The following is a 25,095-nucleotide window of genomic DNA, read 5'->3' as shown; positions in this document are numbered from 1 at the left end:
TACTTATTCATGATATAAATACCTAAAAAATAGGAATAGGAAAAAACTTGGTTCCTCAATCTGAAAATAGCATCTACCAAAATCTATAATGAAATTTCACAAGAATTCCCATTCAGGTGAGGAATAAGTTAAGAATGTTCACTATCTCTGCTCTATTCAACACCACATTGGAAGCTCTAGTTAATGAGAAAAAAATAGGTATGTGAAATGGAAATGAAAAAAATCCCTCATACACCTACATACGAAATCCAAGAGAATCTACCAGTTTTAGAGCTAACAGATGTGTTTAGCAAGGTGAATGGGACAGAAGACCAACATATTAAAACCTATAAAAGCATTCCTACACACAAGAACACACAGTCCTCAAACAAGAACACTTAAAAATGATCTAATTCTGAAATTACTTCATAAGTACTGTATGTACCAGCTTCTCACTGGGGAAGAAGAGATACAAATACGGAATGGCGGAAGAAATGGGGTCGAACTAGAAGTATCAAGAGTACTAAAGAGTTTTTACAACATCACATACTTCCTATTTCTGTCTGCTAAAAGGGTCTGTCATTACAATCCAGTAGCAATGAACAGAGCTACGGCCTAGATCCAGATTTCTAAATGATGAAAAGGAGCCAGGTCTCCCTGGGGAAATGGGAGATGCCAGGGCTCAGACACTATTGAGGAGCGTGGAGTATCTTGTTACAGTGGAAAGTAAGGAAGGGCTAGAATGTATGGGACATGACAAAACCCACAGGAACTGGTCTCAAGAAGCTCCCAGAGAAAATCTGAGCATCAAAACAGAGGACAGCAAAGGATTATAATAGTGAATAGACCAAATCCATGAGCGCATGCTGATTTAAAAAAATAAGATGCACAACAAAACAAATAAATGGGTGTAAATAAGAGAAAACTTATTTACCTAAGAATGCCAACTGACAAATGTGGAAGAAATGACTTGGAAAAAGTCACTTTTTTGCAACCATCATACTGCAAGCATCAAGTGATTCAGCCAAGCATCAACAGATGCTAACACCACTGAGACGAAGTTTACTGAGGAGCAGGGTATTTACAGTCTCAAAGTATTTCCACACGGATCAGTGGTTTACAAAGGAGAAAAATATACCTTTATGGAAAAATCTGGCAACCACCACCTTCATTACATAACCAGCATTGCCATGGCTAATGGTGAGACACAAGGGCGTCATAAGCTCTCTGCTGCGGTGACAGTGAGAAGAATGCATCACCTAAGTGGTATTTGCTCCAAAAATGCATAACCTGAATCTAATGATGAAGAAAGTATCCAACAAGCCCAAACTGAAGAACGTTCTACAAAAACAACTGGCCTGTCCATAGTCTTAAAAAATGTCACTGAACGGGAATGGAAGACTAAAGAATCATTTTGGGTAATTGCACTGTGGTTATGAGAAGGTCTCTGTTCTTTGGGGCTGAAAAGGAAAGTACTTAGGGAGAAAGGGTCACGATGCTGCAATCCATACGGTCAGACTGCCTCAAAATAAATCAAACACAGAAACACACCAAACAAAAAAAGCAGATACTAGCAGAACATCTATCAAAAGGAGAATAGCTAAATAAACACAGCACATTTTCACAAAATGAAAAAATAAATTGTACAACATATTATTTTCAGGAGCAAATTTGAAAATAAGTGTATATATACTATATTGTGAGACATTTTGTTACTGAAAAATCAAACCAACTAATGACACAATGGGGCAGTGTAACCAGCACATTCCCTCCTACCTATTGTCACTTCGGGTTTCCATGGCCACAGGATTTGGAGAGGCCCGATGACCTGAAATGGGAATCAGGCTACTCCTCTCCGCAGGGTAATCAGGCTGGATCCGAGGAGAAGTGTGTGTGATCTGCTGAGGCACCACCTTAGCTACAAATGCAAAATCCAATCACATTACCTCTCATATGCTTTTATTGGCATGCCAAAACATTCTTGGCCAGCAACAATCTTAAGAATGCAAACAGTAATAAGAAGCCTGGCTTTTTAGTTTTCATAATAAAAGAAGAGGAGTACATAAAATTCAACTGAATTATTTCAATCCAATACTCCACTGATACGTTCATATATTTATTTGTCAAAAAGGGTTCAACATCATCAGTACTTTAACAAAAATACCAGTAATCAGGTCCTTTCCCCTGGACCTGGCTTCTTGGAGGCCTTTTTTTTAAAAGGAGAAAAAATTTTAATTAGGAAAAAAAAAATCAAAATTTTGAATACAGACATGGCAAAGATCTTAGCTTCTACTTAGCAGAGAGAGAGGGAGGGAGAGACAAACAGAATCCCATGCAGACTCTGCACTAACAACACAGAGCCTTGATGTGGGGCTTGAACTCACAAACCGTGAGATCATGACCTGAGCCAAAACCAAGAGTCAGATGCTCAACTGACTGAGCCACCCAAGCGCCCTGATAATCACTTTATTTCTTAGGTCCTCTGAACATCTTGTGATTTTACATAATGCTTTCGTTTTTGAAAGAAATGCATAATGCTCTCTTTTTTTGTGAGAGACAGCGCGCACACGTGAGAGAGAGAGAGAGAGAGAGAAAGAGAGAGCGAGTGAGCGAGCAGGGGAAGAGCAGAAAAAGAGGGAGAGACAGCATCCCAAGCAAGCTCCGTGCTGTCAGTATAGAGCCTGACTTGGGGCTCAAACTCACGAACCATGAGATCATGACCTGAGCCAAGACTGAGTTGGATGCTTAGTTGACTGAGCCACCCAGGCGCCCCTCCATAATGCTTTACAGCAAAATCAAGATGACTACATACGGTTTTCAAATCTAATGTGAGGCTCAAAGTTTATTCTCCTCTAGTATTTGCAATCAAGTTTTGTTTAGACGGTACAGCTGAACTGGGACCTACTTTAGTGTTCTTACAGATCTGTTAATTCTATGTGAGGGAATTTGGAAAGGAGAGCTGCAGGCTACATCAGAGAGACAGAAGGACAGCTACCATCCGTGTGAGACCCAAGTCACAGCAGTGACTGGCACATAAACACTGGTGACGAGGATGATGCCACTACATTATCCAAAGTGCAGCGCACTGAACACCGACAGTAAGCAGCACAAACCCACCACGATCCCCAGCTATTTCCCAAGGGAGGCAGCTGGAGAAATTTCTGCAGGAGGATACTGGAATGCCCAGTTCAACCACTGATGATGACATCTAATGGCTACTGAATGGAGAAGCTGGCATGACACATCTTCCACTGGTGGTAAGGAGAGGGGGAGCAACCAAGCCTTGTTTTCCCACTGTGCCCATAAAAGGTAGGAGAAAAGAATGCTTCCAATAGGAATACAGTTGTCATTAGGCAGAGCAGCTAACCACTGGTTGGTAAACCATACACACACCCATAAATTTATTGCTGTACCTTTGTTTCTAATTAAAAAAAGCTACAAGGGCCCCTGGGAGGCTCAGTTGGTTAGGGTTCATCTTTGGCTCAGGTCATGATTTCACGGTTCATGGGTTTGAGTGCTGCATTGGGCTCTGTGCTGACAGCTCAGAGCCTGAGGCCTGCTTCAGATTCTGTGTCTCCATTCCTCTCTGCCCCTCCCCCCCCCACTCTCTCTCAAAAATAAACATTCAAAAAATTAAAATAAGCCACATATTATCAATTATCTAAAACCCAAAACACAAAAAAACAAAAAAAACATCCAAACACTTCAGGAAAAACATAATGCAAAAATCATAAGTTGAACATAATGCCACCTCCAAAGAGAATCCCTGGTTTTCTGAATGCTGTGATCATCCGATTCTGCTTTTTATAATTCCAACACCTCTGTCATATGTAGGCCAGAGCATGGAGAAAATAAAGACAGTATTCTACTGGAAATGAGCACTCCTTAAAGGCAGAAACTGTGCTCATGGTTAATTAGGCTTTTTTCCCCGACTCAACACATTTCTATTAGTAAAAATGGTTGAATTCAGTATTTAATCTCACCTGGAGAAAGCAAGTGTTACTTAGAAAAAGCTGCTTAAGTGATTTTAATATATCCCCTAAAACCCTACTTGAAAACCAATGCTGTAGGGTTAATATCAGGTTTCCTTTCTCAACTGAGGTACCTCTGCACAGGGATCATCTAGTAATGTAACAGGAAAGTATTTGGCTTACCGTAAAACAGGAAAAGAAAACTAGAATATGAGCCTAGTGGGACTTAGACGAAATCAGTCACATTAAGTAGCAGATGTTAAATCTGGACACTTCTGTCAAATGGTTTTCTTATCTAGAATTTACGAAATGGCTAAAAATCAAAGATTAAATAGCTGGGAGATGTAGAATACTGCCCTGTAACTTAAGACAGGTAAAAAGTTAATTGTTTTAGCCAAATGAATGCACATATTTCTTTCTCCTGGTACTCTGAGTTTACTTCCACAGTGTGACCGCTTGGGAAGATACAGTGACATTAACAGGAACTAATGTCTAAATAACTCTTTACAGAAAGGATTCAAGATGAAACCAGAGAGCCCCTATAGGGCACACTGTCCTCTCTTTACTGGTCTAACTTTCTTCGTAGCTATAGATATGCTAGTGAGGCTCTTGACTATAAAGATGGCAAGAATAAACCTGGATCTGTTGTTACAGTGCTGAGGAGACACAATCAGAAAATGGTGTGAGGTGACAATATGGAATAAGCAACGTTCTTTTCCAATAAAAGTGTGTCAATGCTAAAATCATACCCTCCGAACTTCTTTTCAAAGGAGGGAATTAAATTCAGAGGGGTGTGAAAGAAGTATGGTCTCTCCAATGCCAAGATGCAGTGAGCAGTAACGTGAGAAAGAGGCAGTAGCAGTGTTTTTTCACTGCTAAAAGCCTACTGTGGGACTTACTACCAAGTTAAGGACTGGTGTGGCCAAATTATCTAAGGGAGGGGGAAGGACTTCCTGGGTCCCACCATCATTCCGGAAAAGTGTCCTCCAAGTTTTCCCAGAGGGATGTGAAGCTGTCTGACGTGGGAAGGAAGAAAGGAAGGAATCACAGAGGGAAGGAACACTGGAATGTAGCAGTAGGGAAGCCATTCTTCCGTGTCTGCTCACCAGACTTCTGGCAGGTAAGTATGTCAGTGTGTCATCTCACAGAAAGCACTCTTCCAAAAGTTTATGAAAAAACATGGCAGCTGTCCCATGTCTCTGGGAATAAACAGTAAAATGACATGCTTAATTTCATACAACCAAATCAAAGCTAACCCTGGAAACTAAACCTGGGGCAGTGCTCTGCCTCACAGGTCAGTCTCTGCTTTAGAAGCTGTGACAGTGAGACCTCAGCCCCCAGGACAGGTGTTGGCAGCCTGTGGGCAACTCCTGCCTGATGCTGGTTCTGTATGGCCCATGGGCTGTACATGGGTTCATACTTTGTCATGGTGGGGCGGGGAGGGCAGAAATCAAAAGAAGAACATTTCATGACACATGAAAATTATATGAAATCCAAATTTCTGTGTCCATAAAAAGACTGAACTATAGTCACACTCATTTATTTGTTTACATATTATCCACAACTCAGCAGTTGTGACACAGACCTATGAAGCTTGCAAAGCCTAAAATATTTATAATCTGGCGCTACACAGAAAGACGCTCGATCCTTGCTCTTAATGATTAAAGTTTGGCTGCCAGAAATGTTTCAAAGATTTTTTCTTCTTCTTTTTTAAAAATTTCTTTAATGTTTATTTTTGAGAGAAAGTGAGAAAGAGCATGAGCGGGAGAGGGACAGAGAAAGAGGGAGACACAGAATCTGAAGCAGGCTCCAGGCTCCAAGCTGTTAGCAGAGAGCCTAATGCGGAGCTCGAACCCACAAACCATGAGACTGTGACCTGAGCCAAAGTCAGACGCTTAACCGACTAAGCCACCCAGGTGTCCCTCATAGATCTGCTTCTTAATATTCAAGGCATATACAAATTTAAAAGGGGAACAAACAAAGCTTAGAAGAAATTTTATGACGGTTGTGAAGTATCTTGAGGTACCAGTCAGATGAGAACCTAAGGTAATCAACTTGAGGGTTATCACCCTTCCTGCTGTGCATCATCCAGAGATTTTTCCTAAACAATCCAGCCGTGTACAAGTTCTCTTCATTCCAGATCCGTGCTTCTTTCCTGTTTTTCCTGTGAATCTTGTCTATGTCTGTGAAGTTAACTTATTTCTTAATAGGTACACACAGAAGAGGTAAAGTCTGATGAATGAGGAAGTCAAAGTTGTGTTAAAATAATGTTTACTTTGAGCTCTCAAACATTATTATCCTCTTTTTCCCCCTTACTCTCAATGCCAAATCTGTATGACAAAGACATTTAAGAGTTAAATTCAGCATTGCCTTGAAAATCAACAACAATAATTAGAAAGAAAAAAAAAAACCCTACCAATACTAGCCTTGTATATGAAGACCTGGTCAAGAGGGGCAGAAAAATCCCTTTCAAGCTCTGTGTGAAGGTTGCAGGACACTTACCGACTGGGATGTTTGAGGTGGTCACAGCGGTAGCATGGGACGAATGTGAGGGCATTGTCATGGTAACAATTGTACTTGTGGGAGCTTGTGTGTGTGACACAGAGCCTGAAATTGGAGAAAAAAAACCTTTTCAACAATGATCTCTTTACACACATTACAGATTCTCCAAAACCTGACAAAAGGTCTTAGGAAAAGATAAGAAAATTCTTCTAGCCTATTCGTTTCCTCTGACTGAAGCTGAGAAATGAAAAATTAACTCAACACTTAAGACTCACACTTCCCTAGCAGGAGAGCAGGGCTGCCAACTTACCGGCTGTAGTCGCTGAAGGAATGGTGTTGGTTGCCAAAATAGGTGCTACTGTGGCCGCAGCCACTGGTGTACCGGTGCTGAAGATAGTTTTCTGGCGGGGGGAGATCCACAACACAGTTATAAACAAGAACAGCTCAACCTCAATGCAGTTAAAAGCAATTGCTGCCTTCCATACTGCGAGGTTCTTATCAAGTTTTGCACAACTCTGGTTTTAACCCACAGCCTACATGGGTGGTTTTGCCTCTGGTTTTACCTGAGCCATGGTGTGAAGCTGCTGTTTTGGAGTCCCTAATGCAGGATGAGATGGCAGTGTGATTCTTGTTGTTACATCCCGTGACTGGGCAGGACGCTGAATGCTAATTGCTGCAGATGGTGGATGCTGGATAGACAAAGTTGGCCGACTGAAAAGGGAAGAAAAGACATTGTGACTTCTAACTTGCCTCTAGACTTGATGCAGGCAGTCAAGGCCATTTACTGTCTTTTTTTTTTTTTTTAATGTTATTTTTGAGAGAGAGACAGTGTGAGCAGGGGAAGGGCAGAGAAAGAGAGGGAGACACAGAATCCAAAGCAAGCTTCAGGCTCTGAGCTGTCAGCACAGAGCCCAATGTGGGGCTGGAACTCGAATCGCCAGATCATGACCTGAGCCAAAGTTGGATGCCCAATTGACTGAGCCACCCAGGAGATTCCATTTACTATCTTGTACTAGACCACTGTCATACAGTTGTATTTTTTGTAGGTCTGTAAAGTGTACAGATGAACCTAGGACGTAAATGGCCTGTTAAGTTTCTCTCCTGAAAGTCCCATAAACCTCATTTCCAAAGGTATCAATATGCACCATGAACCAAATCAATTAATTCTTAGTCCTTCTCAGCACTCTTAGTGTAGCTAATCAACACTCTAGGACAATCTTAGCTAAGCATTATTATAATCAATACACTTCACTCTGCGGACAAAACTGGAGATACACACTAAGGTTTTCACGTTATGAGGGAGGATTACAGACAACCTCGATTAACAGCAGCCTATGTCAGGGCCCTTAAAGCACTGACCTGCTCCCAATTTTGTATTATTCCTTTCCATGTCATTCCTTAAAGTGTTAGTTATGAGCGCCTAATGATGAAAGGGATATCCACACAGAGAGCAGGTCAAATTAACTGGCAATAAGCTATTGAAATTCCAACAGTGGCAGGAGAACTTGACATTATAACAAAGTTGGCATCTCAAGTCAGAGGGGGAAGAATGGACTACTTGATAATAAATGATGCTGGGAAGACTAGGTAGCCATTTGGAAAAAATAAAATTGGATCCCTGCTTCACATATTACACCAGGATACATAGGAAAAGGATCAAAGATTTTATAAGAAATTTAAAAAAAGCATGTGAAAAAAAAAAAAGAATTCTTTCATAACTTTGGAGTGGAAGAGAGTTTTTTAACTACTAGAAGCTTTGAAAATCCAAAACTTATAAAAAGATCAATAAATTTTACTCTGTGAACAAATAAGCAAACCTACATAGAGCAAAACACACTATAAACATAGTCAAAAGAGTCATAAATGAAAGTGTGATCTTTATATACTAAGATCTCCTTGTAGTCAATGAGAAAAATAATTCCCCAAAAGAAAACAAGCAAGGGATATGCATAGCCAGTTCCGTTTCACTAACGGAAAATGCAAACGGCCCCTTAATAAAGAAAAGACGCTCGCCCCCACTCATAGGAAAAGAAATACAATTTAAAATACACTGAGACATCACTGTTCACCTATCAGAATGGCCAAAAAAATCCCCCAAATGGATACTATTGTTCAAGGTGCAAGGAAACAGACACTTCTTTTTTTCAATATATGACGTTTATTGTCAAATTGGTTTCCAAACAACACCCAGTGCTCATACCGAAAGGTGCCCTCCTCAATACCCATCACCCACCCTCCCCACCCTCCCACCCCCCATCAACCCTCAGTTTGTTCTCAGTTTTTAAGAGTCTCTTATGCTTTGGCTCTTTCCCACTCTAACCTCCTTTTTTTTTTTTTTCCTTCCCCTCCCCCATGGGTTTCTGTTAAGTTTCTCAGGATCCACGTAAGAGTGAAACCATATGGTATCTGTCTTTCTCTGTATGGCTTATTTCACTTAGCATAATACTCTCCAGTTCCATCCATGTTGCTACAAAGGGCCATATTTCATTCTTTCTCATTGCCACGTAGTACTCCATTGTGTATATAAACCACAATTTCTTTATCCATTCATCAGTTGATGGACATTTAGGCTCTTTCCATAATTTGGCTATTGTTGAGAGTGCTGCTATAAACATTGGGGTACAAGTGCCCCTATGCATCAGCACTCCTGTATCCCTTGGGTAAATTCCTAGCAGTGCTATTGCTGGGTCATAGGGTAGGTCTATTTTTAATTTTTTGAGGAACCTCCACACTGTTTTCCAGAGTGGCTGCACCAGTTTGCATTCCCACCAACAGTGCAAGAGGGTTCCCATTTCTCCACATCCTCTCCAGCATCTATAGTCTCCTGATTTGTTCATTTTGGCCACTCTGACTGGCGTGAGGTGATATCTGAGTGTGGTTTTGATTTGTATTTCCCTGATGAGGAGTGACGTTGAGCATCTTTTCATGTGCCTGGAAACAGACACTTCTTAAACATTCTGGATGGAGTATAAACTGGTATAAACCCTAAGGAAGGCAATTAGTAGATATCAAAATTATAACTGTATATAATTGCTGATTACTTTTGGGAATCTATCTATACTTTGGGAATATAGATATTCTTGCACACGTTATTGACTACAGTATTACTTATGATAGGAAAAGTATTGGAAACAACCTCAAACCCATTCATACATACAATGGCTCACTATACTGCTACTAAGAGAACAATGAAACGGTCTATGAATGTGGGAAACTTTTGATGTATATTCCTATATGAAAAGAAAGAGAATCTATGAGTTAATTTTTGGTTAAAAAGGACAGAAGTAAGAACTGCATGTGAATCTGACTATATATATTTTATTTACATATTTATTTTTTGGGAGAGCGCAAGTGGGGAGGGGCAGAAAGAGGGGGCAGAGGATCTGAAGCAGGCTTTGCGCTGATAGGCTGACAGCAGCGAGCCTGATGTGGGGCTTGAACTCCTGAACTGGGAGATCATGACCTGAGCCAAAGTCGGGTGCTCAACCAACTGAGCTACCCAGGTGCCCCTGAATCTGACCATATTTAAGAAACCCTGGAAGGATAGCCAGTAAGTTATTATCAGGTAATTTAGAAAAGCAAAGGGAAAGGAACATAGGATCTTGGTGGACGGGGGACAGATGAGAGAACAACACTCCTTACTACACATCTTTTTTTATGCTTTTGTATTATGAAAACATGTGACTACAAATTAAAAAGAAGTTGGTAAGTTGAGCTGTAAGGGTAGACTTGATTGGGACTGTATATATCTAAAAAATTTTTTTTAATGTTTATTTATTTTTGAAAGAGAGAGAAAGAGAGAGAAAGAACATGAGCAGGGGAGGGACAGAGAGGGAGACACAGAATCCAAAGCAGATTCCAGGCTCTGAGCTGTCAGCACAGCTGGGGCTTGAACTCATGAATTGTGAGATTATGACCTGAGCTGAAGTCAGACACTCAACCAACTGAGCCAGCCAGGTGCCCCAGGACTGCATGTATCTAAACTAAGCAATGGTTAATTTCATCATAAGAATCCTGTCTCAAAATTCTTAAAAAACAGACATGGGGGATATTAGTGTATAAAGTGTTAAAACTGAATGAAGGATGGTTTTCTTTCTGAAAAGAAAACTAAATGCCTATCATTTGAGTTTAAAGGAAAGCTGAAAAGACTGGCCACAAACACAACTATGCAACTTGGTAGAACTCACTGAAGAGAAAGCCTACTACCGGAGACTGGATTTTCATGTTTGGATTTTTGTTTTTTCCAGGATGAGCCATTTCCCCAAACCCATTCCCTATGTTCACCCAAGATGTAAAGGACCCCAAAAGATTTCCTCTTAAGTGACTCTCATGTTCTCAAGCCAGAAAAAAAAAACTAGAAACATAAAAACCTGGATAGTCCTAAAAAGTCTTTTGGTCATTCATTTCAAGCCTTTATTATGCCTCTTCTGTTAGTCATCTAAAAAAGGGTGGGAATGAGAAATGGATGTTCTCTTGATAATTTAAATGACCACTTTGAGATTTTGTTTCTGTTTCGTTTTCTCTCTCCATTATTATGGTAGAATCCAATTTTTTTTATAAGTCATAGAGCCCAAAAGTTATATCCAGAAACACAAAGAAGAAAAATACAAGCTGTGCCTATTTCACAGCCTGGTTAGTCACCACCGGAGAAATGGCACGCTGGTGGGAATATTGGACTAGATTAGCACATACATGGTAGACCAATTCTGACCAGGATGTAGAGATCCACACTGCGCAAGATACCACATTGCAAACCGAAGTACTTCTGTGGCTCCTAACATTACCAACGATGACCATTTGGACCCACTGTCCTGAGGGTCCAAATGCGGGCTGCAGGGTCAGATGTTTGGTACAATCTCTGCTGAATCTGCCTAAAGATATTATTCTTGATGCAGCAAGTGGAGACTCAGTCCTTGCTCAAATTAACAGGATTCTGAACACCACTGGTCCAGTGAATGAACAGTAATTATGACTTTGTTTTACAGCCTGGATTCTTCCCTACGTGGCTTTCACACCCTCTTCGAAGGTGACTTTAGAATAACCTGAGAAGAGCAGATATTTGGGGACACAGACCACCTGCATAAACTTGTTGCTCCAGCTATCAGGACGTCTCTGCAGCTTTATCAGGTAAAAATCCATTTGGAGACTGGATTTTTTAATGTTTACTTTTGAGAGAGAGGGGTGAGAAGCGGCAAAGAAGGAAGGAGACACAGAATCCAAAGCAGGCTCCAGGCTCTGAGCTGTCAGCTTAGAGCCTAATGTGGGGCTTAAACTTACATGACCTGAGCCGAAGTTAGACACTTAACTGAGTGAGCCACCCAGGCGCCCTGGAGACTGGATTTTTAATAGTTGACAACATAATGTGCTGAATACAGCGTCACATAAGATACCTGCTCCTAGCATTTATAATGAAAACCATTCAGAGAGATACATGTATATATAATTAAAATAAGGACAAATTTTAGGATGGATGAACTGAATTATAAAAGTAATTCTGAAAAACCTCATAACAAAGAATAACGCCAACATTTGGATAACTGGGAAAGGGTCTCCTCAATTCACCTTGAATGCATTGACATTTAAGAGGTCCAGCACATGCAAAAAATACCCAAAAAAGAATATCTGTATTAAGGATTCAAATATGGTTTTAAGTGGTTTTGAAAGCACAGACTATAGTGTATAGTAATCTTTGACTTTTCGTGTACTCTTAATAAAAAGTGATAAATATTAACATTTCTATAACATATATTACATGCTAGGCATATTCTAAGTCCTTTACATGTATTAATATGATTTATTTAAAAAAATTTTTTTTAACATTTTTAATGTTTATTTTTGAGACAGAGAGAGAGAGACAGAGTGCGAGTGAGGAAGGGGCAGAGAGAGAGGGAGACACGGAATCCAAAGCAGGCTCCAGGCTCTCAGCTGTCAGCACAGAGCCCAACGTGGGGCTGTAACTCATGGACTGCGAGATCACGACCTGATCCAAAGTCATATGCTTAACTAACTGAGCCACTCAGGTACCCCTATAATCACTTTTTATAATGATCTCTGAGGTAGCTAATATTATTGCCATTTTCTAGGTGAGGAAATTGAGGTATTAACTCTTTGACCTAGCACTCTCACTTCCACAAACAGACTTTGAAAATACACCATCTAAAACATGGAACAGCACATGTGTCAAAATGTCCAACACAACATCCATAAGATGGGGTACAATGCAGCCAAAGATAAAAGAAATGAATAAGATATCTCTAGGTACTGATTTGGAGTCCTCTCCAGAATATATTGTTAAGAGAAAAATGCAAGATACAAAACAGTATATATAAATACAACGTGCTAGATTTTCTGTAAGAAAGGAGTGGAACAAACAAACAAACAAAATGTATGGGTTTATCTATGCATATACTTACTTCATAAAAAGAAACCCTGAGACACCAAATCAGAGAGTAATAAAATGCGGACTCACCAAAGAGCAAATGGCAAGTTAGGTGTAGCCACAGACACTTAAGAGTCCATCTTTTTATATAGCTTTGACTTTTGAACCAAATAAATATTTTCCATGTTTTTTAAAAAGTTAAATCAAAAAGTAAATTCTAGGGGTGCCTGGGTGGCTTAGTCATTTGAGCATCCAACTCTTGATTTTGCCTCAGATCATGATCTCACAGTTCGTGAAATCAAGCTTGAAGCTCACAGCACAGAGCCTGCTTGGGACTCTTTTCCTCCCTCTTTCTCTTCCCCTCCCATGCTTGCATGCATGCTCTCTCTCTTAAAAAAAACTAAATCCTTAAAATTAAAAAACAAATTTAAACAAACAGTCCTAACTATGTATTAAATTATAATAAACATGCACTAAAAAGATAACCAAAAAACTAGGAACAGGTTATCTTAAAAAGCAAAGGGATAGGAACATGGGAAATTGGTACCTGAGGGACAGAGAAGAGAATGATACTTCTCACTGTATACCTTTTTATATATTTACATTTTGGATATCCCACAGAGAAAATAATCAAGTGACTTTTGAACACATTCTCACTTTGTTTAGTGGGATCCAGTTTGAGGACAAAAGAACTGTGAAGAAGTCTTAAACTTCATTCAGTCTTATTGTGAGCAAATCTACAGAAAATAAGGGGTTGATTTTCGACGGTGGACTTGGGACTCTGAAGTGTTACTATGAAACTATTTTTTTAATATTATAGATCAGAAAACCCAACTAGTTATGCTAATGTCTTGAGGACACAAGGTTTTCAGTATGAAAGATGCACAAGTGTAAAATTGAGGAGGGAGTCTGGGTGGCTCAGTTGGTCAAGTGTCTGACTCTTGATTTTGGCTCAGGTCATGATCTTACAGTTTGTGAGATTGAGCCTGAGGAGGGGCTCCACGTTGACTGCGTGGAGACTGCTTGAGATTTTCTCTCACCCTCTCAAAATAAATAAACCTAAAAAAACAAAAACAAAAAACAAAATATATATATATACATATATATATACACACATATATATACACATACACACATACATATACGTATACATGTACGTATATGTACATGTGTATATATATGTGGCGCCTGTGTGACTCAGTTGTTTAAGTGGCCAACTCTTGATTTCAGCTCAGGTTGTGATCTCACAGTTCGTGAGTTTGAGCCCCGCATCTGGCTCTGCACTCATAGCACAGAGCCTGCTTTGGATCCTCTTGTCACCCTCCCTGCCCCTTCCCCACTTGTGCTTATTCTCTCTCTCAAAAATAAATAAATGTTAGAAAAATTAAAAAAAAAAAAAATATATGTAAAATCGAGGAAAGAAAAAATTTATAATGTTAAATTTCATTTGGAGATATCAGCATGAAGCCATGACTATGTTTACTATATTGATTACCTCTGTCCACAGAAAGAGCCCAAAAGGAATGATACCTCAAGAGCAATGTGTACCCCTAGCACCCAGATCTTGGGTTCTAATTCCCATTCTCCACTAAAGAGAACCAAGAATCTTTGCAGAAATGGCTGATTTCAAGACCAGGGAAGCAGAAAAAATAAAAAAGGGCCTCATTTATCATGTACCAGAAATAGGAAAGTATGTGAAGTCCAAAAGGAGATATCAAAATGACACTCAAGCCAGTTTGTAGGGGTTCTCACTAGCCAAATTTGGGGCAGCTAGGAAAGAAAGGGATTTTCATTAAAATACACCGAGTAAAGAAAATATCCCTGATCCATAGTAGCAACACCCTCCTATACAAAAAAAGATCAAAGAGATTAAGTAAGGTCAGCCAGCTAGAAAGTGCTCCCAAGTCTGTTGTCTTAATCACTATACTATTTCTTTTTAATGGCCTCAGAGGCAGCTCTAGGAATAGACACCCAATTTAGACAAATACAGAAAATATGTGGTTAATTTATAATGAGTAGACTAATGAGCATCCTCCAGTGTTAAACTGGATGTTTGCTTCACTTTAGAGTGAGGACAAACAAGAAGTACTGTAGGCAGAGACTGCTGGTTTGGGATTTTCTCACCTCTCAGAAAACAGTAACAAGGAAAAGAAAATGGAATTCAGTCTCCATCTTTGGCAAAACTAGGAGAGACCTGAAAACTCAAACCACAGAAGGGGTAGCAGAACGGCCAAGGCAGTGATACTCAAACATGAGCCAATACAGACAGGATTTCTGCGGCTATAATTTAAGGGACAAGATCCAGTCAAGTATAATTCTCCAAAGTGAGGAGCATACTCTGACACGGGAAACCATAATCTTTTGTTTGTAACAATCAGAGGGGTCACTGAAGCAGAACCTGGACTCGGACCAGTTCCAAGATCCAAGAATCAACGATGTAGGGTTAAACTATTAACCACACACACAAATAAGTGCCATGTGAAAAACAGGGTGTGGTGAGGGGCACCTGGCTGGCTCAGTTGGTAGAGCATGTGACCCTTCATCTCAGGGTCATGAGTTCAAGTCCCATGTTGGGTACAGAGTTTACTTTAAAAAACAAACAAACAAACAAACAAACAAACAGCATGTGGTGAGATGCAGGGAAGAGAAAAACTGCCATTTGGGACAATCTATCTTCACTAGCAGGAGAGAAGTAATGACCAAGAAAATACAAACATAGGATTCTGAGCCATTAGGAAAATCTCCCCTAATCCAGTACACAGCCCAGCCTACAACAAGAACCAATTACAAATAGATGACGCAGAATACATTCAACTCCATTCAAAGACGAGTAGTCAGAACGCAACCAGCACAGGATCTATCTCATGATGCTATAAGAAAAATGGTGGACAGAAAAAGGGGAAGTTCATTAGAAATACTTTCACTAAGCAGATGAAAATTGTGCCATGAATGAAGAAACCTGATGCAATAACTGCTTCTAGAAATGAAAACACAAAACAAAGATGTAAAAGCTCACTGGACATGATTAGACAACAGAAGGGGCTAAAATAAGCATAGCTCAAGAGAAAAACAGAAGAAAATATTCAGCTGCATCAGGACTGAAAGCAAAACCAAAAAGTAGAGCATGCCAGACAATGGTAGAAACTCAGTAAGAAACAGAAGATTGTGAGAAAAGTAAGCAGAACCAAAAGGGGGAAAAGTTAATAAGGCTTAGATAAGGAAGTCATGCAAAAAAGATCCAACAAACACATAACTGGGTGCCCCTCCCACTAAAATGGAATAGAATAAAGACACAATCCAAGAAAACTGTTCATAAATATGGTGTCATGCTGCAGATTAAAAACATACACCATGTTTCAGAACAGAACAATACACAATGGTCACTACAAAACAAATCCCATTTAAATCATCGAAATTCAAAGATAGAGAGCCTTAGGGGCGCCTGAGTGGCTCAGTTGGTTGAGCTTCCAGCTCTTGGTTTCAGCTCAGGCCATGATCCTAGAGTCAAGACTGAGCCCCATACTGGGCTCAGTGCATAGGGTGGAGCTTGCTTAAGATTCTCTCTTCCCTTCCCGACCCCTTCCCCTGTTCATGCTCTCTCTCTCTCTAAAAAAACAAAACAAAAACAAAACACAACAAAACAAAAAACAAAGAAAAAAAATCTTAGGCAATCAGGCAAAAATATCAAGATCCTTTTAAGGTGTTTAAAAAAAGAAATAAAGCTGGCCTTACTTCTCTACGTCATCTAGTTCTGGAAGGCAGAGGAAAAACACTTGATAAAGTACTCACAGAAAGAATACAGAAACAAAAGAATTATCAGTTAAACTACTGCTTAAGTATAGCGATAACTGCAAAATGATTCTGAACATGTGAAAACTCAAAATACTGGTCCTGTAAGTTCTTTTTGAGGAAGGTAATAGAGTTCATTCAATCAAGCAACGAACAATAAAAAATGATTTAAAAAATTGGCAGATAAGATTACTCTGTTTAACAAAAAGAATAAGACTTAAAATTTTTTTGGAACTTTCCTTTGTTTCTATGCCTTAAGCCAATTTAATTATCATTGGTTTATCTGGTCTTTGAGAGTTTGACAGAGTTCAGTGAAACCGTCTGGGCCGAGTGCTTTTCTGGGAGATGTTGCTTTGAAATTTTTTTCTATTTCTCCAATAGAAATTGGTCTATTTAAGCTTTCTGGCTTCAGGGGCACCTGGGTAGCTCAGCTGGTTGCGCATCTGGCTCTTAGCTTTGGCTCAGGTCACAATTTCACAGTTTGTGAGTTCAAGCTCTCCGTTGGGCTCTATGCTGACAGCACACAGCCTGCTTGAGATTCTCCCTCTCTCTCTCTGTGCCCCTCCCCCACTCACATGTTCTCTGTCTCTCTCAAAATAAACAAAATTAAAAAAATAAATAAACTTTCTGGCTCAATTCAAAGGTAGCTAAATATTAGAAATTTATCATTGTTATAGATTTTTTAAACTTAAAAAAATTATTTATTTTGAAAGACAGAAATAGTGTGAGCAGGGGAGGGACAGAGAGAGAGGGTGAGAGACAGAATCTAAAGTAGGCTCTGTACTGTCAATGTATAGCTCGATGCAGGGCTTGAACTCACAAGCTATGAGATCATGATCTGAGCCGAACACTTAACTGACTGAGTCAGCCAGGTGCCCCTATCACTGTTATAGATTTAAGTAGAAAAATCATCTGGTCATTAGGGTTTTTGCCTGTTTAATTCACTGGTGTATTTCTAGCGCCCAGAGTACTGAGACTGGCAAAATGCTCAAAGTACACCTCACAAAATTCAACAACCAGTTTTTAATTAAAAATTCAATACAATGGAGGGGCGCCTGGGTAGCTCAGTTAAGCGTCCGACTTCAGCTCAGGTCACCATCTCACGGTCCGTGAGTTTGAGCCTTGCGTCGGGCTCTGGGCTGATGGCTCGGAGCCTGGAGCCTGCTTCCGATTCTGTGTCTCCCTCTCTCTCTGCCCCTCCCCTATTCATGCTCTGTCTCTCTCAGTCTCAAAAATAAATAAACATTAAAAAAAAAAAATTAAAAAAAAAATTCAATACAATGGAAAAGATACTTTGATAACATGGTTTAAAAAAAAAAAACTCTAGTTTTCATTGTCTGCACCTTTCTAACTTTCAAATTTCCTCATACCATCTGAATATATTAACTTTTTTTTTTTTAAGTTTATTTACTGATTTTGAGAGTAAGAGAGAAAGAGAGCGAGCAAGCAGAGGGAGAGGGAGAGAGAGTATCTCAAGCAGGCTCTGTGCTGTCAGTGCAGAGCCCAACACAGGGCTCAATCCTACGAACTGTGAAATCATGACCTGAGCTGAAATCAAGAGTTGGGACACTCAACCGACTGAGCCACCCAGGCACCCCTGAATACATTAACTTCTTCAAGGTAATACAAAATTAAAATGAACAACATATAATCTGTTTTATGTTGGGCAGTTGTGTCTCTCTATACCTCAGGCAATATTTTAAATTACCAAAAGGTAAAGTATGCTCATTTTACTGAAGAGGAAACTAAGGATCAGTAATGTTGAGAAACTTGCCTAATGCCACACAGCTAGTGAATGACAGAGCTAATGGTTAAATAGAAGTCCTAGGCACTCTTCTACATTTAAAAGTTACTTTCTTTAGAGTTCTGTTCCAGACCCTCTTCTCACTGTATTTATTCCCCCTGGTGAGACTCATACCCCCAACCTTGAACTGTAGCCCACAGGCTGATATCTTCCAAACCCATTATCTCTGGCTCTGACATCTCTTCAACCACCTGCTGACAACAGCCACTGGATTGTTCCATGGATAAACTCAGTATCCCAAAAATCAAAATTATTTCTAACATTCGCTTTCTTTCCCTTGTTTCCTTTTTACTTACTTGGTCAAACAAGGAAAAAAACCAAGGAGACATCTAGACTTCTTCCTCACCACTCTGCCCTGCCTCCAGCTGGTAATCAAGACTTCCGGATGGTCTCGTCTGACTGTTTTGGTCTTCATGCCTACTACCCCTTCTTCTGTTCAGTGAATCACTTCTTGTTTATATTGCCAAAGGCAACACATAACCAAAGGTATTAATCAAGAAAGACTTCCTGGCAAGACTCACATCCCATTGTCTCCGCCCAACTTTCACAACCTTCCCACAATGCAATACAATGCAATATGCCTTGGGGATCAGGAGGACAAATACCATCATGTCTTCACCCAACGGTGTACTTCCTTAGAGGCACCCCAGATCATTCCTCATCAACCAGACTTTATCCCTGTAGGGCCCTGTTGATCTCTCCCTTTTCAGATACCCAAACCTTCCAATACAGCCTAGAGACTTACAGTCTATCTCTAGCAAATCCGCAATCTCTAATCTGAATATATCCTTTACCTCCCTGCCCTAATGAATCTCGGCTCTCCCCTGAGAATACTCCTTCCCCCTTCAGCCCTCTCACCTGGGAGACCTTTTCTCTCAAAAACCTCTTCCCCATCTATATGGTCTTCCTGAATTATCTCCTTCAGAACTCTTACCTGGACTCCAAACTCCTCTATTAACCTATCTCAACATCTCCACTTCAGTGCTCAGAAGTCAACACCATCTTCCAGTGCTCAAAACCAATCAGGGATTCCTCCCCAAAGCTAGTCCTCCCACTGTTCTTCATCACACGTTACTGCAGCATCACCTTCCTAGCCACATGATGTCACCTTCCTAGCCACGCAGTATTACTGCTGCGAAACCTTCCTAGCTACACAACTGGCAGGGCCAAAATCCTGACTCTTCCTATTCTCTCACTGCCCCTATATAATTCTTCAGAAGTCCTCAACCAACTTCAAACCTCTACTCTGGATCTAACCAGGTTCCACCTCCAGCAATCCTCTTTCCTGGATTCCTGACACACCCTTCTAAACCATCTCTCTGTTTCCCACTTTGCCTCTCCACAGCTGATCCACCAAAAACTTCAGATCATGCTGCTGCTCTGCTCAAAACTCTGGTAAGGCTTCCCGCTGCACCCCAGCAAAGTCTAAATCTGTAAAGGGCTTCCTAAGGCCCTAAGTGATATGGAGACCCTGTTACTTCCTAAAATAATCTCTGGCCGTTCTCCTCCCATCAGCCTCTTGCTTCTCCTCAGGCGTGGCAAACACACTACAATCTCAGGCCTTTGCACTTACTGTTCCCACTGCTTAGAATGCTCTTATCCTACACAGCCATATGGCTCACTTCATTACATCTTTCAACTGTTGGCTCCAATCTGTTCTTATCAACAGTTCTCCCGGATCGTCTTACATGAAGTGGTAGGCCTGCACTGCCTACACTGTTGCTCCAAATCTCACCCTATCTAATTTTTCCCCAAAGCACTTTGCACCATCTAGGACACTTTGTTTTTGTGTGTCTCCAGCCCCTAAAAATAGAAACTCTATGAGGGCAGGAATGTCTCGTTGTTCACTGCTTTACCTCTAGTATCTAGAACACTACAGAGTTCATAGAAAAGCACTCAAGGAGTATTTACTGAGGTAAATGAAAGGATGAAGGAAAGAAAAAGGTAAAGAAGGAGGGCTAGATCTTTAAGCCCCAAATATACCTGAGTGCTGAATCAGTAGCATGTGCTGCTGTTGTAGTAATGACTGGAGATTGAGCTCTGGTGGCTGAAACAGTTGCTACCACAGCAGGAGGGATGGTATTAGAGGTGGTCACAGGTGGACGAGACTACCAAGAGAAGAGAAAAAAATATTTCATTTAAAACAAAAAGCAAAATAAAATACAATAAGCCAAACACTGTAAGTGTAATTTAAAACCTGGGCCTCCAAACAAGTATGTTGTTCAAATGAAAGGAGATTCTCACCATTCTGACTAAGGAATTCTATGTTCAGATAGGTAATTTTAAGACCAAGAGTCAGAATTACAAAAAAAATTCCCATTTTGGCTGGATAGAGTATATAAATTCCTCCTTTCCAAATATGACTAGATTCAACATTTTATCCTATGGGGAGTAGTTGGGATCCAACCCTTCAGATCTAGAGTGCCCACAGATTTGTTGTTGGTTCTGACATAGACATTCTATACTCCCACACAACCAAGTGCTTTCCACGGAGGGCTCTAAGCCGTCGGATGGAGATGCTGGCTCTCGGGCCCTCTAAGCCAGCAAACACGTGAAAACAGCATTTGCTTATGGAAGATTCAGGGTGCCCAGCTGCTCTCTGGCTGTTTTCACATGGATGTACTTCTCTTACCTTCCCTTATACTACATCTGTGTATAAAATCTTCACCAGACAAGTTCCACCCTGGGCTTCACTGGCTTGTCCACTGTCATTTCTTTCGATCATCTGAGCTCTTCTGAGTAGTCCCTTTCTTGACCCTGATACATGCAGTTCAATTCGCAAATGCTGCCCATTTGGATCTGCCTCTTATCTCCAGACCTTCGATCTGCAGTGCCTACGCCTACTGCTACAGCTTGTTTCACACCAGGTCATCACACTAGCTTTAGAACTCCCTGTTTGGGTTCTTTCTCCTGTCCTTCCTGTATACCATTTACACTCCGGGGGCCGAATGAGTCTCCAAGTGTGCTTTGTTAGCCAGCAAGCCCTCTTATTTTGTTTTAAATTGAAAACTCTAGGCTGGACATGTACTACCCAGTGTCCTACCCAGCAATCTTCCTGATTGTGTTAAACCCAGCTGTTCCATATATGTGACCAGTCTGGCCCCCAAAAGTATTTGAACATGCATCTATCCTCTGTGGTTCAGCTACATTAATCTTTCAAAGAGATTTCTGTGATCTCATATTACTATGTTCAAAAAACTTAGTGGCTCTCTGCTGTGTATAAAATCAAGTTTACACTCTGTATCTTCAAGCTCTGAATTCAGAGACATCACAGTATACCTCATAACACAGTATACTTCAGTACAATTGAGGCCATAGATTTCCTTGGAAAAAAGTTGAAAGGCACAGACTGTCTTTCTTGAAAAGCACACACACATGTATAAAAATGTGCACGAAGTATTTAGGGGCTCATACATCCCTATGTGAATTAAAACTTCTCTGTTCTGGCTCACCTTTACTAAACCCAGTATACAAGTGCCATGGTCTTCCTTGCCACTGTGCATAGTCTCACTCCCTTTCGCCGCCTCTTCACTTCTCTGAATCTCCCTCTACACCCATCCCTACGACAGCTTCTCTTGGCCCCACTCTTCTAAATCTCCGTGGCTGATCATCTCACACCGTATAGAACTCAACCTTCTGGACACCTTGGCGACTATATCAAAAGTCACGTGAGGTCAAAGGACTCTCCCAGGCTCTAGCAGAGTCAAGAACTCTGAGTAGGCACTTGATACTTGCTGGCTGACTACCCACAAGCTGACATGCCTGGATAGGTTGGTGAATGATATGCTGTACTGCCGGCTGAGCTGTAGCAGTATTTGGCAACTGGGAAGTCGGCCTCAGGACCGTGGTTACTTTAGAACTGGACATCACAGCAGCAGCGGCTGCACCTGGAAAATAATTTTTGTCATTAGTATGGCTTATGGGCTCACCATTTAAATATTCCAATCATATGCCCTAGGAAAAGAGTGCAGATATGTTCTAAAACTCAGTATGTCAGTAATTTAGCTGACATGCCGTATTGTATACTTCCCTTTTGTCACATAGAAAATTTTAAAAAGTGCACTCATGGGTTGTGATTTGTTAAGATTAGTAAACTGTTTTGCTTCTTTAAGGACACTATGAAATGAAACTGTTTTCTGTTTTGTTAACTGCAAGGATACAGAAGAGAGGCACACACTGAATAGCACAGCGCGGGGCTGCTGCCTTCATTTAGGCCAAGGCTCCAGCGGTTTAACCATCAGCGAGGGTTCACCTGAACTACCTCTGCCTTTGTATTGTCAAATACAGGCAAATGACATCTTAGTATTTTCACGAAAGTACTTTCGATCTAACACAGACGCCCTTGCAATCTGTGAACTTTGCTCTGGGGACCAATGAATTACGTTATGACCAAGTAAACCTGGTTTTGTACTTGTTAGCCTGATTTTGCCAACAATGATTTTACACTCTCCAACATAAGGCTGATGAAGTAGCTGAGAAAAGTCACTGAATTTAATACTTGACAACCTATCAGAATTTAACTGTAAGAATAAATCCATCTTACAGCTGTATTGCTTGAGTTACCATTATCACTAAACCTTTAAAATATTCAGTATTCGTATCTGTGACTTTATTCTAAACATCAAGATCATTTTGGACTGTCATAGGTCTGAGGCGTTCCTCATTATAAAGGACAATCTTTAGACCCTACTAAAAATCTGAATTGTTTTAAGTTTACACCCAAAAGCATACACACATGCTTGTTGGGGTATGACTATAATTAGCACATATTTGACCATGCCAAAAATGTGTATTGCTCTAAGTTTATTTCTGCTGTCCTATAACTTTAATAAGCTGATTCTAGATACATTTTTTATTACTGTATCTCTTACCAAATGTGTATCTGCCAATGCATTTTGAGAACATAAGCAAAACGTACAGTTTTTACCTCGAGGTAAATGAGAAGCTCCAATGTGAAGAGGGGGCCCAGGAGCATTGCTGCGGATAATAGACATCTGTACATTTGTGGTCATGATATGATGCAGGTTACTGGGATGTCCCTGCAAGAAACAAGACACAATGTTATTTTCATGTGCTTGGTCTTAGCCATTGATGCTTAGCCATTGCTTCTAGGAGGTCAGCTGCCTCCAAATGTGGGTCAGGGTGTTCCTTTTAGACAGTGAGTACCCCAAGGAAAAGGATGTTTAGTTTTTTTTATGCAACATACTACATGAAGACCCATGCCCGCAAGCGTGGGGTAAGTGACTGTGAGGACACTTCAACTGCCTTGAGCCACAGTAGGTGCTAGATCTCTAACAGATGGACTCATTTGACTGCCCACTTTGGGACACTCTCATCTCCAATATTAGTCTTTCACACTTGTTCTCTCTGCGTTGGCAAAAAGCTTATTCTATTTTAGAATAAGCCAAAAGCTTACTCTATTTTATTCTTATTTCCTATTCTATTTTTTTTTTTTTTTCCTATTCTATTTTCTTTACGTGCCACTGCATTCATCCACTCTTTATGTTATGCAGGACTTCTAAGTAAATGTCAATTAGCACTCAGCAGGTACTCCCATACAAGTTCCTCAACTCCTCCCCTCCTTAGAGGACCTTCCTCAGAGGCTCCCAACCCTTATGCCAGTGATACCGAAGTGGGGGTTCCAGTATTTCTGGGAGTACTCAGCAGTATGACAAGAGAAAAAACAAAAAACAAAAAACATAGTGTTTTCTTGGAATACCAATTTTTTTCTTAAAAACTGGAAGGGAAAGTTTTTAGATTCAGGTTTTTTCACTGGTCAATAATTCAAAATATTTAAATAAATCATATACATATTATAGAGTAGGAGTAGAATTTCAGCCAAAAAACATAAGCTAAAACATGAGACTACAAAATAAATGTTCATGACTGATGAGCTGCTTGAGGGCACCTGCTAGGTGCCCAAGACATACACCATCATCCTCCTCAGAGAAAAATCCTAAAGAAGCATTACTGCCACGAGGCTGTTCTCCACCCCCCCAAAGCTAACCAGCACAAGTGGACTCTGAGCACCTCAAGGATACGGACGGTCTTGTCTAGACTTGTATCTCACATGGACGGTGGTGCCTCACACATAGCAGATGCTCAATACATACTGGCCAAATGACAAAGACCACTGTGCATGTTGGTTTTACTCCCTGCAGATATCCTTCTCTCTCAAACCTGCTATCCTCCCCTTGCAGATACCAGTGACCATTTAATTTTTTAATTTAATACAGTGCCTAATGTACTGCTGGCATTCAATAAATAATGATCAACAGTTTGGCATCTCAGTTTGAAAATCAGCAAATTAAGAGGAGAAAAACCTGTTGTCCACTGATTGTTGCCACAGGAATGGCTGAAGCTTGAGGGATGCTACTCTCCATGGTAACGGTAACCTGCCCTGGAACCTTGGGGGGAAGTGACAAGGTAGAAGGTGGAGCAGGAGCAATGGGACGGCTAGGCATGGTGGGCTTCGGGGGCGGCTGCGAACAGAAAACCACACGAAATAATCAATAGCTTTTTACGAGTGATGCATTTCCTTCTATAGTTAAAAAAGTACACAAATCAAACCTGGAGAGGGCCAGGAAAGATCCAGAAGCCTTATATATTTTATCTCTTAGCATCACAGCTCTTCCATTCAAGTACCAGCATTTCCATTTTACAGATGAGGA

General features: G+C 40.5%; 1 protein-coding gene across 9 annotated transcripts in view; it reads right to left on the bottom strand.

Annotated features, from left to right (window-relative positions):
- The window catches only part of SAP130 (Sin3A associated protein 130), an 80,089-nt gene that overhangs the window by 44,350 nt on the left and 10,644 nt on the right, over positions 1 to 25,095 (bottom strand). For 7 of the 9 annotated variants that reach the window (XM_042954062.1, XM_042954068.1, XM_042954063.1 and 4 more), the window contains 8 exons: positions 24,748 to 24,906; positions 23,352 to 23,463; positions 22,187 to 22,311; positions 20,408 to 20,532; positions 7,016 to 7,163; positions 6,763 to 6,853; positions 6,453 to 6,557; positions 1,756 to 1,897 (listed from right to left, as the gene is read on the bottom strand). In XM_042954062.1, the coding sequence (XP_042809996.1) occupies positions 1,756 to 1,897; positions 6,453 to 6,557; positions 6,763 to 6,853; positions 7,016 to 7,163; positions 20,408 to 20,532; positions 22,187 to 22,311; positions 23,352 to 23,463; positions 24,748 to 24,906 (1,007 nt within the window). The remainder of the gene's footprint in view (positions 1 to 1,755; positions 1,898 to 6,452; positions 6,558 to 6,762; positions 6,854 to 7,015; positions 7,164 to 20,407; positions 20,533 to 22,186; positions 22,312 to 23,351; positions 23,464 to 24,747; positions 24,907 to 25,095) is intronic. The other 2 variants (XM_042954066.1, XM_042954067.1) reach the window with 2 other exon arrangements.

Source organism: Panthera leo, chromosome C1 (assembly GCF_018350215.1).
Source record: "Panthera leo isolate Ple1 chromosome C1, P.leo_Ple1_pat1.1, whole genome shotgun sequence".
In the NCBI taxonomy this organism is placed as follows: Eukaryota; Metazoa; Chordata; class Mammalia; order Carnivora; family Felidae; genus Panthera; species Panthera leo.
Note: the sequence above shows the minus strand (reverse complement) of the source record. Positions and strands in the feature narration are given on the sequence as shown.